The 13,696-nt window shown below is 43.0% G+C and overlaps 1 protein-coding gene and 1 long non-coding RNA gene across 5 annotated transcripts; one reads left to right on the top strand and one right to left on the bottom strand.

The window, feature by feature from the left end:
- The first annotated feature begins 314 nt into the window (after nucleotides 1-314).
- LOC144704372 (uncharacterized) lies at nucleotides 315-5,437 on the top strand. 4 transcript variants are annotated; one of them, XR_013581806.1, is made up of 6 exons: nucleotides 315-546; nucleotides 852-883; nucleotides 1,331-1,426; nucleotides 2,653-4,199; nucleotides 4,322-4,729; nucleotides 5,150-5,437. It is a non-coding gene; the product is annotated as an uncharacterized LOC144704372 (long non-coding RNA). The 4 variants fall into 4 exon arrangements; XR_013581805.1 differs by having other exon boundaries at nucleotides 4,283-4,729; XR_013581804.1 differs by lacking the exon at nucleotides 2,653-4,199 and having other exon boundaries at nucleotides 326-546.
- Nucleotides 5,438-5,899: 462 nt separating this feature from the next.
- Nucleotides 5,900-10,412, bottom strand: LOC144704362 (uncharacterized). The gene is made up of 12 exons (XM_078576777.1): nucleotides 9,724-10,412; nucleotides 9,293-9,495; nucleotides 9,022-9,219; nucleotides 8,726-8,797; nucleotides 8,134-8,229; nucleotides 7,949-8,028; nucleotides 7,786-7,861; nucleotides 7,481-7,691; nucleotides 7,204-7,406; nucleotides 7,018-7,120; nucleotides 6,866-6,955; nucleotides 5,900-6,792 (listed from the first exon to the last, which is right to left on the bottom strand). The coding sequence occupies exons 1-12, from the start codon at nucleotides 10,241-10,243 to the stop codon at nucleotides 6,104-6,106; spliced, it is 2,541 nt and encodes an 846-aa protein (XP_078432903.1). The 5' UTR covers nucleotides 10,244-10,412; the 3' UTR covers nucleotides 5,900-6,103.
- Between the last annotated feature and the right edge of the window lie 3,284 nt (nucleotides 10,413-13,696).

The following is a 13,696-nucleotide window of genomic DNA, read 5'->3' as shown; positions in this document are numbered from 1 at the left end:
CAAGTTCTAGGAGATTGTTTCAAACCGTATATTGATTTACGCAGTTTACATACATGATGAGGAAATGCGGAGCTTTTGAATCCAGGGGATTGTTCCATGAAGATGGTTTCAGTTAGGTCCCCATGCAAGAAGGCATTTGAGACATCTAACTGGTGTATGAGCCAATTACAGCTTATAGCAATGGAGAGTAAAAGTCGAATTGTAGTATGTTTGATGACGGGACTGAAGGTTTCGAAGAAGTCGAACCCTTCCTGCTGATTGTAGCCTTTAGCTACAAGACGAGCTTTGTATCTATACTACTATAATAGAAATACATGTGCGCTTCTGGCCTCTGATTGGTCGAGAGAGAAGAGGGAGAGAGAGCAAGAGAGAGAGAGTGAGAGAGAAAGACGGTGAGTGAGAGAGTGAGAAAGCCGTCCGCGCCCCCTTCCCCCGGCCGCTATCTGCCCCCTCCCCAGCGCCCGCGGCCCCCTACCCCTCCCCACCGCCCGTGCCCCCCTTCCCGGCCGATCGCATTAAACTCACAGTTTTTCCTGTTCTCAACAGGTATTTTCCCGATCTCGGCTGCCGATTCTTCATATCCTTTTGCATTTCAACACAATTGAGGAAGAATCCCATTAAAAGGATTCTTCCTCAATTCATAATGGGATCAAAAGGATAATGGGATCAAATTCGTATCCTTTTACTGGGATTCTCTACCCTCAACTCAAATTCTTCATATCCCCTGCCGGTCGCGTTAAATTCATAATGGGATCAACGGCTGCCGATTCTTAATTTCTTTTTAATGGGATCAATTTCAATATATTCTTCTGAATTGTTGTGATCTGAGTGTTTTTCTTTACATATCTAAGGTGGAGCTATCATAACGGCGGATCTTGGCCAGGTTTGTTCATCAGTAAATTCTGTTTTTCCTGTTTTTCCTTTTTCCGCGCCAATTTTCTTTCCACGGAATGCATCCCACAAGTCTTTCTCCGATTATTATTCCAATTATGTTTTTTAAGCTTCCGCCCTACACACTCTCTCTTTTTCTCCTTACTACTGTCGTTTTTCTCTCTTTTTACGTCTCTCTTTTCACTCTCTGTGCCTTTCTCATCACATCTCTCTCTCTCCTTCTTCCTTGCATTATTTTCCTCTCCCTACCTCTTTTGCTATATAGTTTCTCTCTCTCTCTCTCTCTCTCCTCTTTCTTCATTTGATACTTTTCTCCCCATCTCTCTCTGTTGCACAGTGTTTTACTCTCATCTATGATTTAAGTGAATCCCGACATTTCTTCTTTTCCGAGTTCTGATCATTTCGCTCTATGATGACTAATCTCGAGTTATTGTCACAGTTCTCGCTGTCGAGTTGTAAGATCCAAACACTTGGACCGTCGCTAACTTCCTTTATTAATTTGAAGGAGTTAAGGCTTGCTGAAAACGAAATCACTGTAAGAAGTGACTCTCTCTATCTCTCCTTCTCCCTCTTAGTATCTACTTCTTACACTCTCCCCCTTACTATCTCTCTCTCCCTCTCCTACTCTCTTACTCCACTTATTCTCTCTCTCTCCCTCCTTCTCTTTCTCTCTCTCACTCTCCTCTCTGATTAATATCTTTCTCAATATCTCTAGACTGAACCATCCCCCTTCCCAGACTCCTACCCTCTCTCACTTTCTCTTACTCTCTCACTCTCTCTCATACGCTCTCTCACAATCTCACTTACTCCCCCTGTCTCTCTTTCTCCCTCTTAGTATCTTACTCTTACTTTTACTCTCACTCTCTTATAAAAATTGTCACGTGTGGGTTTAAAAGATGAGGGTTTGTACTTCAACCTATAGACCCACTTGTACCCTATAACGTGGTAATTTGGATTTCTTGGGGCGAGCTCCCAAGTTTCATTTTTCATGAGAGCTTGCATTTCCTGATGCATAGCAGTCATCCAGTTGTGATTTAGTGCAGCAGTGCTGTAGGACTTAGGTTCATCAGGCCGAGCTAAAATGACAGAGAGACAAAGAGGTAGTGGATGTTTCACTGCAGTGAAGGACATGCGCTGTTGTGTTTGTTCGGATATGATGTCTTGATGATAAACATCGACTAGAGGTCTAGTTTTCAAAATATCTCCAGGTTCTGGAGAGTAATCTAATGTATTTAGAATGGGTATTTCTGAGTCCAAAGGATGAAGTGGATCGAAATTCTGAGCAGAGGGGAAGCTTGGAGTTTGTATTGATGGAGCGTGCATTTCATCAGAAGGTGAGTGATCTTCAGTTAGTTGGGTGTCTACAGTGGTTTCATGGGAGCTGGTATTGTTGACTATTTCAGGCAGCACGGGGTCTGCTGTAGAAACAGGAATCGAGGGGGAATGGTAATTTTGAGCTGTATGAAATGATCCTAGGATTCCTGTGTCTTGGTGACTCGAACTGGTTAGTGAAAAGGGAAAAGACTCTTCAAAAAATATAACATGACGAGAGATAAACATTTTACCTGAATGGAGAGACAGGCATCTATATCCTAGATGCAGTGCGCTGTATCCGAGAAAAACGCACTTTTTTGATCTGGACTCCAGTTTGTTTTTAGCATAAGGACGAGTAAACGGGTAACATAAACATCCAAAGGTTTTAAGCATGGCATAGTCAGGTTTTTGATTAAACATCATTTCATAAGGTGTTTTGTTTTGCAGAATGGGAGTGTTTAAGCGATTAATGAGAAAAGCTGCTGTGACTACAGCTTCATCCCAAAATTTTTGAGGCATTTTGGCTTGATGAAGAAGAGACAGGGCAGTTTCAATCAGATGTCTGTGTTTTCGTTCAGCAGTCCCATTTTGCTCGGGAGTGTGAGGGCAGGAAACTCTATGAACAATCCCTTGGGTTTTGAGATATGAGTGAAGAGCTTGATACTCCCCTCCCCAATCAGATTGAACATATTTTATTTTAGAAGAAAATTGATTTTCTACTTGTTTTTGAAATGACTCAAAAACACTTAGAAGATCACTTTTCTTCTTAAGAGGGTAGAGCCATGTGTATTTGCTGTAGTCATCCACAAATACAACATAGTAAGAGAAGCCAGAGTGAGATATGACCGGAGATGGTCCCCATAGATCTGAATGCAAAAGCTCAAAGAAAAGGGTAATCTATGTGACTTGGAGGCATTACAAGAATCACAAACAAGTAATTTTTGACGATGAAGGACTGGGAGTCCATATTTGTTAATCAGAAACTTTAGAGTCTTGAGTTGGGGATGTCCTAATCTCCAATGCCAGACTTCTTCTGAGGCTCTTTCTCCAACGTAGGCTTCCTTAGAATTGAGCCCGTCCAAGTAGTAGAGCCCATTTCTAATGTTTCCTCGAAGGAGAATTTTGTTGGTTGCTTTGTCCTTCACAAGACAAAAGGATTTATGAAATTCTACAAAAACATTGTTATCTGCTGTAAGTTTTTGAATAGAGAGGAGATTTTTGGTTATAGATGGAACATGCAGTATGCTTTTTAAAAATAAAGTTCTATCTGATGTTGTGATCTTAGAATTGCCAATGGCTAAGATGTGCAAACCTGCTCCATTACCTATGTGGAGTTGGTCATGCCCTTGATAGCTCTGGGTTTGATGAAGATTGCTTGAATCAGCAGTAACATGATGGGTTGCCCCACTATTGGGGTACCATCCTTGTCGATCCTCGCCAGGAGCTCCAGCTCCAGCTCCATGTTCAGCAGAATAGGCTTGAGGATTTCTTGGCCGAGCGTGCTGAGCATTTGATAGTCTGAGGAACTCCTGGCATTCTCTGGCTCTGTGTCCGTATTGTGCACATATCTGACAGCGAGGCTGGTAGTTCTGGTTTCGTCCTCGTCCCCTGTTAGAGCCCTGCTGTCGACGCCAGTTCTCAGACCGCGAGTTCCGATCTTGATCGGTTGAATTCTTCTGATTGCTTTGCCAATTCTCATTTCTGACTCCACGCCCTTGATCGCCGCCTTTGAAGGACTGTTTTTGTGCATTGTTGGCCATCAGAGGAGTGGCGTTTCCACTTCCTTTGTTGTGATGATTCAGATAGTCGTCGTGTGCCTTCAGATTCGTAACGATCTGCTCGAGGCTTAGGTGATCGAGGTTAGCATTGATGCTAACGACGAAAGATGAATATTCAGTGGGAAGTCCTCTGAGGAGTGTGTAGATCTGGGCGGCTTCGTTGATTGGTTGCCCAACAATATCCAGAGCTTCTACAATTGAGCTGAAATTCTTGATGTAATCATCTATTGACAATGTACCTTTTTCAATGTTTGCAAACTGCCTGTTCAATTCGATAATTCTTGATTGACTTCTTGCAGCAAACTTGTTCTCCAGAGCTTCCCATGCTTGTTTTGCAGATTTTGTTTTGATGGTGGATTGGAGGAATCCGAGGACGGAGAAATTGCTCCATTAATAAACTTGTCTAAACCATACCCGTTTAGGAGAGGCTGGACGACATTTTTCCACATCTGAAAGTTGGTGGAGTCCAGCTTGATGGCAACTGTTGTGCCAGGCGGAATGACTATGGGTACATGCCCTATTGCCGATATTGCAGATGCAGCATACGGGTGATGGATGAGGCGAGCCTTTCTTCTTCCATATTCTGACCGCTTGGCTCTGATACCATGAGAAGAAATCTTCCGCAGAAGGATAGAAGAAGTAGATAGAAGGAGAAGAAGAGAGAAAGGAGAAAGAGGAGATGACAAGTCAAGAAGAGAGACAGAGTTGATCGTTGTTATTCCCGCAAAGAAATTAAGTGAACATCGGTTGGTATTTATAGTTTGAATAGATGGTAAATAATAGTAAATTGCTGTTATTCGAATGTATCCGTTGTAACAGTTTACAACGGATATATTCTGTTTAAACTGAGACTTAATCCCAGCCGTTATAACCCAATGGGTGCACCGATCGCAGTCGTCCGATCGGTGCAGTGTGCCCCATCCGTTATAGTGTTGGATTGATTATATCCCAGCCGTTATAACTAAGGGGTGCACCGATCGCGTCGTTCGATCGGTGCTGTTGTCCCTTTAGATCCTGGCCGTTATAATCCTACTCTAGATTTAATCCTAGCCCTCTATGTGATCTTATATTTAATCCTAACATCTAGATCTCTAACGAGTATACACTATGTATTGATTTTTACTATCTAATCTGGATTATGATCCTAACTGTTCGCTGGCTTGCAGATCCGTTGGCTCGGTGAGACGACGCACGGACTTGCAGTTCCGTTGGCTCGCCGAGTTGGCGCACGGGGTCTCTGGTGCTGACTCCTTAACATCCAGAACCCATTACTGCTGAATATTCAGTATCAGCTCCAAAAGCTTGCCAATTATGTAAATATTGACTTGATAAAATGGTGGTGAGTAGATAGGTACAATTGAAGAGAGGATACTCCCAAAAATTGATGAGACCTCCATTCTAAAGAACAGCTCTCATTTGGTTTCTTCAAGAAAAACTGTGATCATTTGGTTTAACTCACAGTATCGTCATCTAATATATGTAAGGAGTGGAGACACGTGAGGCACAGATTTACAGTGTTCCTATCTTAGGGGATCTCTTATTGTTTTTCTCCTTGGACTTCTAAATGGAAGATAACTTTTATAAATTACATACTGAACTGATCAAGTGTCCCTAAATCATTGCCCTGTTGCTAGAATCTAGATATGGTTGTTCGGTTCCTTTGGTGTGAATTTGTGCGAATTGCTCGTCCTGTTCGATTTTTTGAACAGAATAATAACAAATTCGAACAGATCATCGCACAGACCCGTGTGCGGTTCTTTTGTTCGCTTTGTGCGAATTTTATTCTAGTTTTGTTCGAATGTGAGAATTTTGTTTGTATTTGAAAAAAAAAGAGAACAGAACAAAGGACAAGGCCCTGCACGGTTCTTTAAACAAACAGAACAGAACAACCATGTCTCCTAGAATCTAGTGGAATATTTGAAAAAAAAGTCAAGTTTACTTATGTCACATTATCTAAATACACAACGGGCAAAGCAAATAAAGACCACCTAATGAACATACCTCAACTACAGTTCCCTCATACTCTAAACCCAAGGAAGTTAAAAACTTGTTAAGAGTAACAACTCAAAAGTTCCTGGACTAGAACACAACCATCGTCTAGGGGAACAGAGCGAAGAATCTCATCCGTCGGTATCGAAATAGACGGTGTAAGACTCATCCCTGAGGCTATTCAGCGGCTCCAGGAGGAAGTTTCTGTTCTCCCCCAAGGCCACAAAGCTGATGGGGTGATATCCCTTCAAGGGCGCCTCCAGCCGGAAGCTTGCCGCCGGGGGGGACAACTCACCCCCACCAGAGCAAGCCAGTCGCGCTACTTTCCCGGCGGCGAGCTCCGCCGCGCCTTCCAAATAGCAGCCAGGCCGAGAAACAAGCTCCAAAGACACAGATCCCGCCTTCCCGTCCAACCCATGTAACACTCTGAACACAGAGTCCACCGCCGGCGCCTCCCGTCGCACGACGAGCGCCTCCTCCGCCGGACCCGGCGGTGCGGCCACCGCCATGCCCGGAAGGTCCAGCGGCTCGAGCGCCACCGCACCGGTCCCCGCCGGCGCGAGCCGGAAGGTGGCTCGGACCGCGCCGTCCGAGCCTTCTCCTGGGACCTCCGCCATGGTCAGTGTTCCGTTTCCAGCGGTAAGCACCAGCCTAGCGCCTCCTGCGAAGGTCTGGGTCAGCGAGCCCAGCTGGGCTCTCTCGCCGAGGCTCACTGCCGCCGCCGAGCCGGCTTTCAACCTCCGGTCGCCGCTCGTCAGCCCGGCGAGGAGATATGGCCCGAAGAGTATTGCCCGCTTAGAAGAATACCCCGGCCGGTCGTCTGCGAAACAAAGATCGCAACTTTCGGATAATTCTAGTGATAAACGATAGTCCGAGAAGTGGGTTTTTTTCACCTTCGATGGGCTCCGTTCGTAGCGATAATGGCAGCTCTAGCGTGAGCTTGTCGCCCCCCGACCAGTTTCTCGTCACCGAGAGGAAGCTCCCTGCCGTGAGAGAAAGTTAGTCGCTTCTCCTCTGGCAAGGGAGAAGCTTTGGGATTGCTCACCGGGAGGAGGAACGGCGAGAGATTCGCCGTTCAGAGTTGCCTTCGCTTCGCGGCTTGTCCAAGACGGGATCCGCAGTTTCAGTTCGGATGCCTGCGAGGACGCCTGTACGATGTACGTCGCCGAGATGGGCATTAGCGTTGAGACGGAATACCCGTTCCGTTTGTTCCAAACTGTAGTTTTATCACCTTCAACGGAGAGAAGCCGAACTGCACCCGGAGAGAAGAATCTAAAGAAGAGAGCGGTTGCACGCTCTGTCGGACGATAACTCCGGCCGATTTCCAGTTAAGGGAACTGGACACGTACTGGATCACGTACAGGCTCGGCGTGGTTCCGCCACCGCCCTGCTCGAAGTAAATGGAATCCCCCAGCTTGGAGAACGATTCAATACCTTGGAAAAACAAAGGAAAATACTGGTTTAAAGCTCGATATTTTCGTTCAAGATTAGGTTTTGTATGAACGCACCGGTTCCGTAGCAACACCAGAAGGAATTGAATGGGGTTCCCCAACCGTGTTCGCTCTTGGCCTTGGAAATTCCTGCCCCGAGAGGAAGCATGTAGATCATAACTCCTGGGTCTGTTCCTCGTTGGATGCTCAGCACGCCGTTCGTGATGGCTCGCTCGTAGTAATCGGCGTAGCTCATCTCTTTTGTCCATCTGAACAGGTTGCGGGCGACCTGGTTGGATGATTATGAATACTTTATCATGCGCATGACATGCATCGTCGGTGATAATATTGCGAGAATAATAGATTATCAAACTCCCGAAAACCTTGAGCATGTTGTATGTCGTGCAGGATTCCTCGGTTTCGCTCATCAGAGTGTCCGCCAGACGTTTTGGATCGGTCCTAGCGATAATGAATTGAATAACTTCTCTTTGAAATTATGAATCGAATGTACGTGTCAAATGAGTGAATTGGGTGGCAAGAGGTCACCAGAACTCGTGGAAAGAGGTTCCACCGGTGGCGTAACTGTGAGAAGAATTAACGATATCCATGAAGTACGTTGCGATGTCCTGTCAGAGTATCGAAGATTTGAAAAGACGAGCTTGATGAACCAGATAGTCTTTTAGATTATTATCCAAAGACGTTATGAAAAATAATGGTTGATTATAAAATACCTTATAAAGTGGATCCCCCGTTATTTCGTACCGTCTTTGAGCTCCGACGACAATCGGGATGTGCGTGTTCGCATGAAAACCTGAAAGACTATCAGCCTGAAGAGAAGATTAAAAAAGCAAAGACAGCAACGGTGCACTTTTTGTAAATTATTGCGAGAAAACATTCGCTTTTATTGTCATAATTAAACAAGAATGAATGAATCATAGCTGGAAATTTTCACTTTTATGTCATACTTAAGCATGCATAAATGCCTTCCAAGTGAGTAATATTCCCTTTTGTTGCCGTAATTATCCAAGAATTGATAAAATTGATTGATCCATTTTAATTTTTATTGTCATAATTATGCGACAGTACGTGAATTATAACATTATCAGCCGAATGGCAGACGCATTTTGTCCACGTAATTTGCAAGTATATTTTTACCTGAATTACTGGTATTCTATTAGTTCATAAGTGTTTTTTCTTGCATTATCAAATGAATTCAACTGCATACATCGACGGTACAAATCAATACAATGACGACGGCTCAGAGCATAGGTTGCTTCTTAAAGATGAGGGAATATTTGCTAGCGTGGCAGCAGAATGTCTCACCTTAATTGCAAGTAAACCTAGAAAGCATGGTTTGTCAAAAAGATGCGCCAAAGTAAGATGCTTCGGATCTCCCTGCATTTAGCAAATTATAACGTTTTGAGAATAAAACCGGCACCAAACATCCCAAGCACAGATACACTTCTAATTTTCATAAACTCTACCAAAAAATTAGAGGAATACTTAATTGTATTCTTCCATTTTCGCTCATGACTACGCTACTCATTCTTCATATCACGAACGGTAAAGAAAGAACAGTTTATTCCGTAACGTCAAAGAAATCAAAGAGAAAATTTTACCGTAACACTGTACAAATTATAAAGGACATCATTCATGCCACCGGTTTCCTCGTTGAGGGAGTTCCAATGTCTCTCCAAGGAATATTTCCTTATCACATTATCCACGCGATTACCAAAGTATTCTGCCATCCAGACCACCATTTTCAGAGCATTCTTGTTCCCAGCATATAGATATTGGTCCAAAAGTCCCGCCATGATCTATAAAATATCAACATAAATAAAAAAAGTGAAATAAACTTTCCCACAACTTTACTCGAAATCGGACTTCTACCTTGTGCACGGTATAGTAGGGCGCCCACACAGTTTGCAGAGCCTCGAAACGGTCAAAAAGCTCAGTCGGAAACGCAGAGAGGTAACCAGTTCCCGTTTTATTTTGGCAAACGTTGAGAGCTTCAACAATAGCAGTCATCTTCTTGTACAGCGTATCATTATGAGTAGAAGCCCACATTTTTGCAGCTGCGCTCATGTAATGCCCTGTAGAACGTTCAAAAAATAAATCACAAACCAGGAAATCATTTGCTTCAACGAGAAGCTACAATCGAATGACATGGGTCGTTTTTGAATAAACCCATCTGACAGAATCATGCGACAGGAAAATTACTGAGTTGTAAAAAGAAAAAATGCTCTGAAGTATTACATAAGCACGGTGGGTTCTTCCGGAAAATCGAGAAAGAAAGATTATCGTTGGAGCAGAAAACTTACCCACGAAATGACCTCTGAGCTCAGAGCCTGCCCACTCCCAGCCCCCGTACGGCTGACCGGGGTTCTGAAGACCTGCCTGCTTCCTGAAGCTCCATACAAGCTGATCCACATCCAGCATCAACAAGTACTCAAGATTCGTTCTTTGCGCTTGGCCGTGCCGAGAATCAGGATCTATTCTCACATCGTGAAGCGATAATTCCCTCAAAAAAGCATTGTCTCCAGGGATATTATTCTGAGTACCCTTTATCTTTCTATACAGCATTAACCAGTCGAACTTTTCTCTATCTCCAACTCCCTTCAGAAGCTTCCTCGAGAGCAGCTCCATCCATGCCGACTCCTCGGTCGGATTCAAGTGAAGGTGGTGGGTTGTGATTTCCTTCTTCTCGTTCGCGTTCTTTGCGAGAGAGAGCTCGTACCGCAGTGAGTGAGAGACGCCAGTGTTCGTGCATTGCTTCGAGAACGCAGGACTTGGAATTATCCAAGCCACTACAAGGAGTGGAAACAAAACCCATAACTTCATTCTCCCTGAGAGAGTCAATGGAACAGAGAAGAAGATGGAGGAAGACGCCGAAGGAGATGGATAAATACATAGGCTGGTTGTCACCCTCCTTTCATTATATATAAAAAAAAAAGTAGAGGCCGGTCCAAGAAAGAATAAGAGAATGATACGCTATCCTTATCCATGCACCCAAAGGCGCAAGAATGATGAAAGGGCGGGTGAAATGGAGATTCGGGAAGAAGAAAGAGATTGAATTGGGTCGGGCATGCCGTTTGAAGCTCCGATGGTTAACCCGTGAACTTGAGGCTTGAAAAGGAGAGAGAATATAATTGAGAACAGGGCCCGCAGCCACTGACATTTTAGCACAAAAGGGAGCGGCGAAGGACAAAAGAGGCTCACGGGTATTGTGAACAGGCGGCTCTTTTCCTTGACTCTCCTTGTCGGCAAATGGGCAAAATACCGCTCCCCATCTCGCCGATATAACTTTAGCGGCCGCCCATCTCGCCGCTTGTTAACCAGTTCATCATTAATCATTATTGAATCGACGAAGGTGACTGTGACGACGATCGAGACTGAGAGATTGCGTGTGTTCTAATACCCGAATGAAGCTGGACTAGATGGATAGTGAGTGAACGCACGAGGCTTTATCGCTATTAACCAGAAATAAATCTTTGTCCTTATTTTGTTATTTAATACACTTGGATTTGGAAGTTTTGATAGACATGGTCCATTTGCGGATTACTACAGAAATTTTGAAACAACAGAGGATTTTGTGATGGGACGGATGATATTCCGTGCTACCGTCTTTTGCCATAATCCTTTTATATACGTACGGCGCTCTTGTTTTAAATAAGAATTCCTTGGACTACATCTTGTTGAAATAAAACCGAAGATGCTACGGTAAAGTGCAGAAAATATCATATTCCGGGTGCGATCAATATCATGGCGTATACAGAGATACAATAAACCTTTGTACGACACCCTCACAACGTCAACATTCAAGGCCCGTGATGCTGAGCGTAAGCTTGTCCTATGGTGCAGTAGAAGAGCTCCACATTGAACTCCCAAGATAAGGGAGTAGTAAACAAGGAATAATCCAGAAGAGAAGAAACCAAGGTAGATAGGGAAGCGAGGAATATAGAGGCAAAGAGAATAAACAAGAAATCACCCTGGAGGCAATTTTCTCCATAGGTTTTATAGAGGGTAAATCCACATTAAATAGGCTAGTAAGTGGGCCTGACTTCGAAGGAAAATGACAAGAGAGGGAGCAGCGCAATTTTGCACACATCCTTTCCTGCATTCTGGCAATTTTTGTGTTTGGGGGGGGGGGTTAAACATATGGAACACATATCTCGTCTATTATAGATAGAACATGATTGGATCAGCCTTCTCCACTACAATTGGTATCAGAGCAAATTAATCAAGGATCAGATAGAGATCTGGTGGATCAACAAGAGATTGGCATGGTAGAGAATGTCTAGAAGGAGGGAGAGTCATCGGTTTATGTTGGTCTCCCTATTCTGTCCATGAAGAAGATAAAGTTCATTTGGAGGTGAATCTGTCTGTGGGAGGTGGTTCTTGGGACAAGTAGGAAGAGGTGGATGGATCTTCTGGCGCTGTTAGTGATTTTTCTTGTCAAGAGAGCAAGACTTCAATCACTGAAATAGGAGCATTGAAAAACCAAAGACTTGCACAAAGAAGCTGGACTTTCTAAGGAGATCAGTATATAACATCAATACTTCTATAATGATCTCACCTGTCACAACAACTGTATCCAATGGCTGAGTTTTAAAAATTAGAGAGACACAGATAGGGATAGAAAATTCTAGAGAATGTAGGGCCGAAAGTGAAGGTCAGGCTCAATATGATTTGATCTACTACGAAATACTGGATTCATTGACAAAGAAATTCCTGATTTATTATCAATCATTAGTGTTACTGGTATGGCCTCTGTATTCATAACATCTCTGGCTAGTCTGGCCAACCAAATTCCTTGGCAAGCTGCAGTGGTAGCTGCAACATATTCACCTTCGCATGATGATTGTGCTATAATCTTTTGTTTCTGAATTCCCAACATATCATATTAGTTTGCTAAAGAAAGAAAAAACATTCCAGATGTTCTCTTTCTATCATTTAGATCTCTTGCCAAGTCCCTGTCGCTTCACCGGACAATCTTTACACCTACCTCTCCTTTCCGATAGACTAGAGCATATTATAGTGGATATAGGCACACGTAATGACAAATCACAGCCATATTACTAAATGCTTGTTGTAAAAATGGATTGCATTCTAGTGCCCATAAATAATATTCCAAAGCTTTTGTGTGTGGCATAAATTGTGTGTAGAAGGGCAAAATTATAGAGTAATATCTGGTGGCATAACTTCATAATAATTTTATAAAGCTTCTGCATAATTTCCTTCAGATTGAGCCGACATCCATTACAGTTGCCGTTCTATTCAAAGAATCTCCGTTCCAGAACCAAACAGGAGATTTTCACCTCATACGGCTCTTGCTTTCGGTGCATACTCTTAAAAATAATAATTCATGGGATCAATAAATCAAAATATCCTTTCTTATGAACTGTTAGGGTCTGGCATTTTTACAAGAAATATCTAGCCATCCTTCCTGCAATAGGGTTATTTAGATTTTATAGTTATAGTTATAGAGATTTAAAATATAGGTAATATATATTGAGATACCTTTACAGAAATATAGATAGGAGAATAAAATTATGTTTTATGATGGGCATAAACAAAACCCACACACTGATTGGAGTATAAAAAAAACCACACACTGATTGGAGAATCCACTAAGAGTATAGGGATAAGAGTAACAAAACCCACACACTGATTGGAGAAAAACAAACTTCTTGAATGGGATGATAAATGTACACAATAGAGGTCCAAAATAGCAAGTACAAAAGGCGAAAAGAGAAAAAGTTCACCAAAGAGACGAACCAACAAGAAGATACACACTTGGTGTCTTCTATTCACAAAAGCCTCTTTGCAAGATGCAATGTTGTCCCCAAATCTTCTCCAATTTCTAATTAGTTTAGCTTGAGCCCTCCAAGGTTTCTCACAGGATGCTCTCAAGAATTCCTTCCAGAATTCCCCTTCACAATTCCACCTTTCAGATGAGGCAGGCACCTCGTTTTATAGAGAAGCTTGGAAACTTCTTAAGACTGCCCTCTCAAGAAGATTTCCACACCTTTCTAGAGCATCTAGAAAGACCCACAAACTTCTAGTTGGATCCATTAGCTTCTTGGATAGTATAGGGCACTCCATATCTAGAAGCATTTAGAAGGCTCTAGAATAATTTTGAAGGTTCTAGAATCATCTAAAAGGTTCTAGAAAATTATAAATCATTCCAGAAGCTTCTAGAACAAATATGAATCTTTTGACTGAGAATCCATGGTTCCATGTGTCATCCTCATCATGTTTATCTCTTCTCAACATACTCCACTCATCCTTTTT

The sequence above is a fragment of the Wolffia australiana genome, chromosome 1 (genome assembly GCF_029677425.1).
Source record: "Wolffia australiana isolate 7733 chromosome 1, ASM2967742v1".
Classification (NCBI taxonomy): domain Eukaryota; kingdom Viridiplantae; phylum Streptophyta; class Magnoliopsida; order Alismatales; family Araceae; genus Wolffia; species Wolffia australiana.
This window is presented reverse-complemented; position numbering and strand designations above follow the sequence as displayed.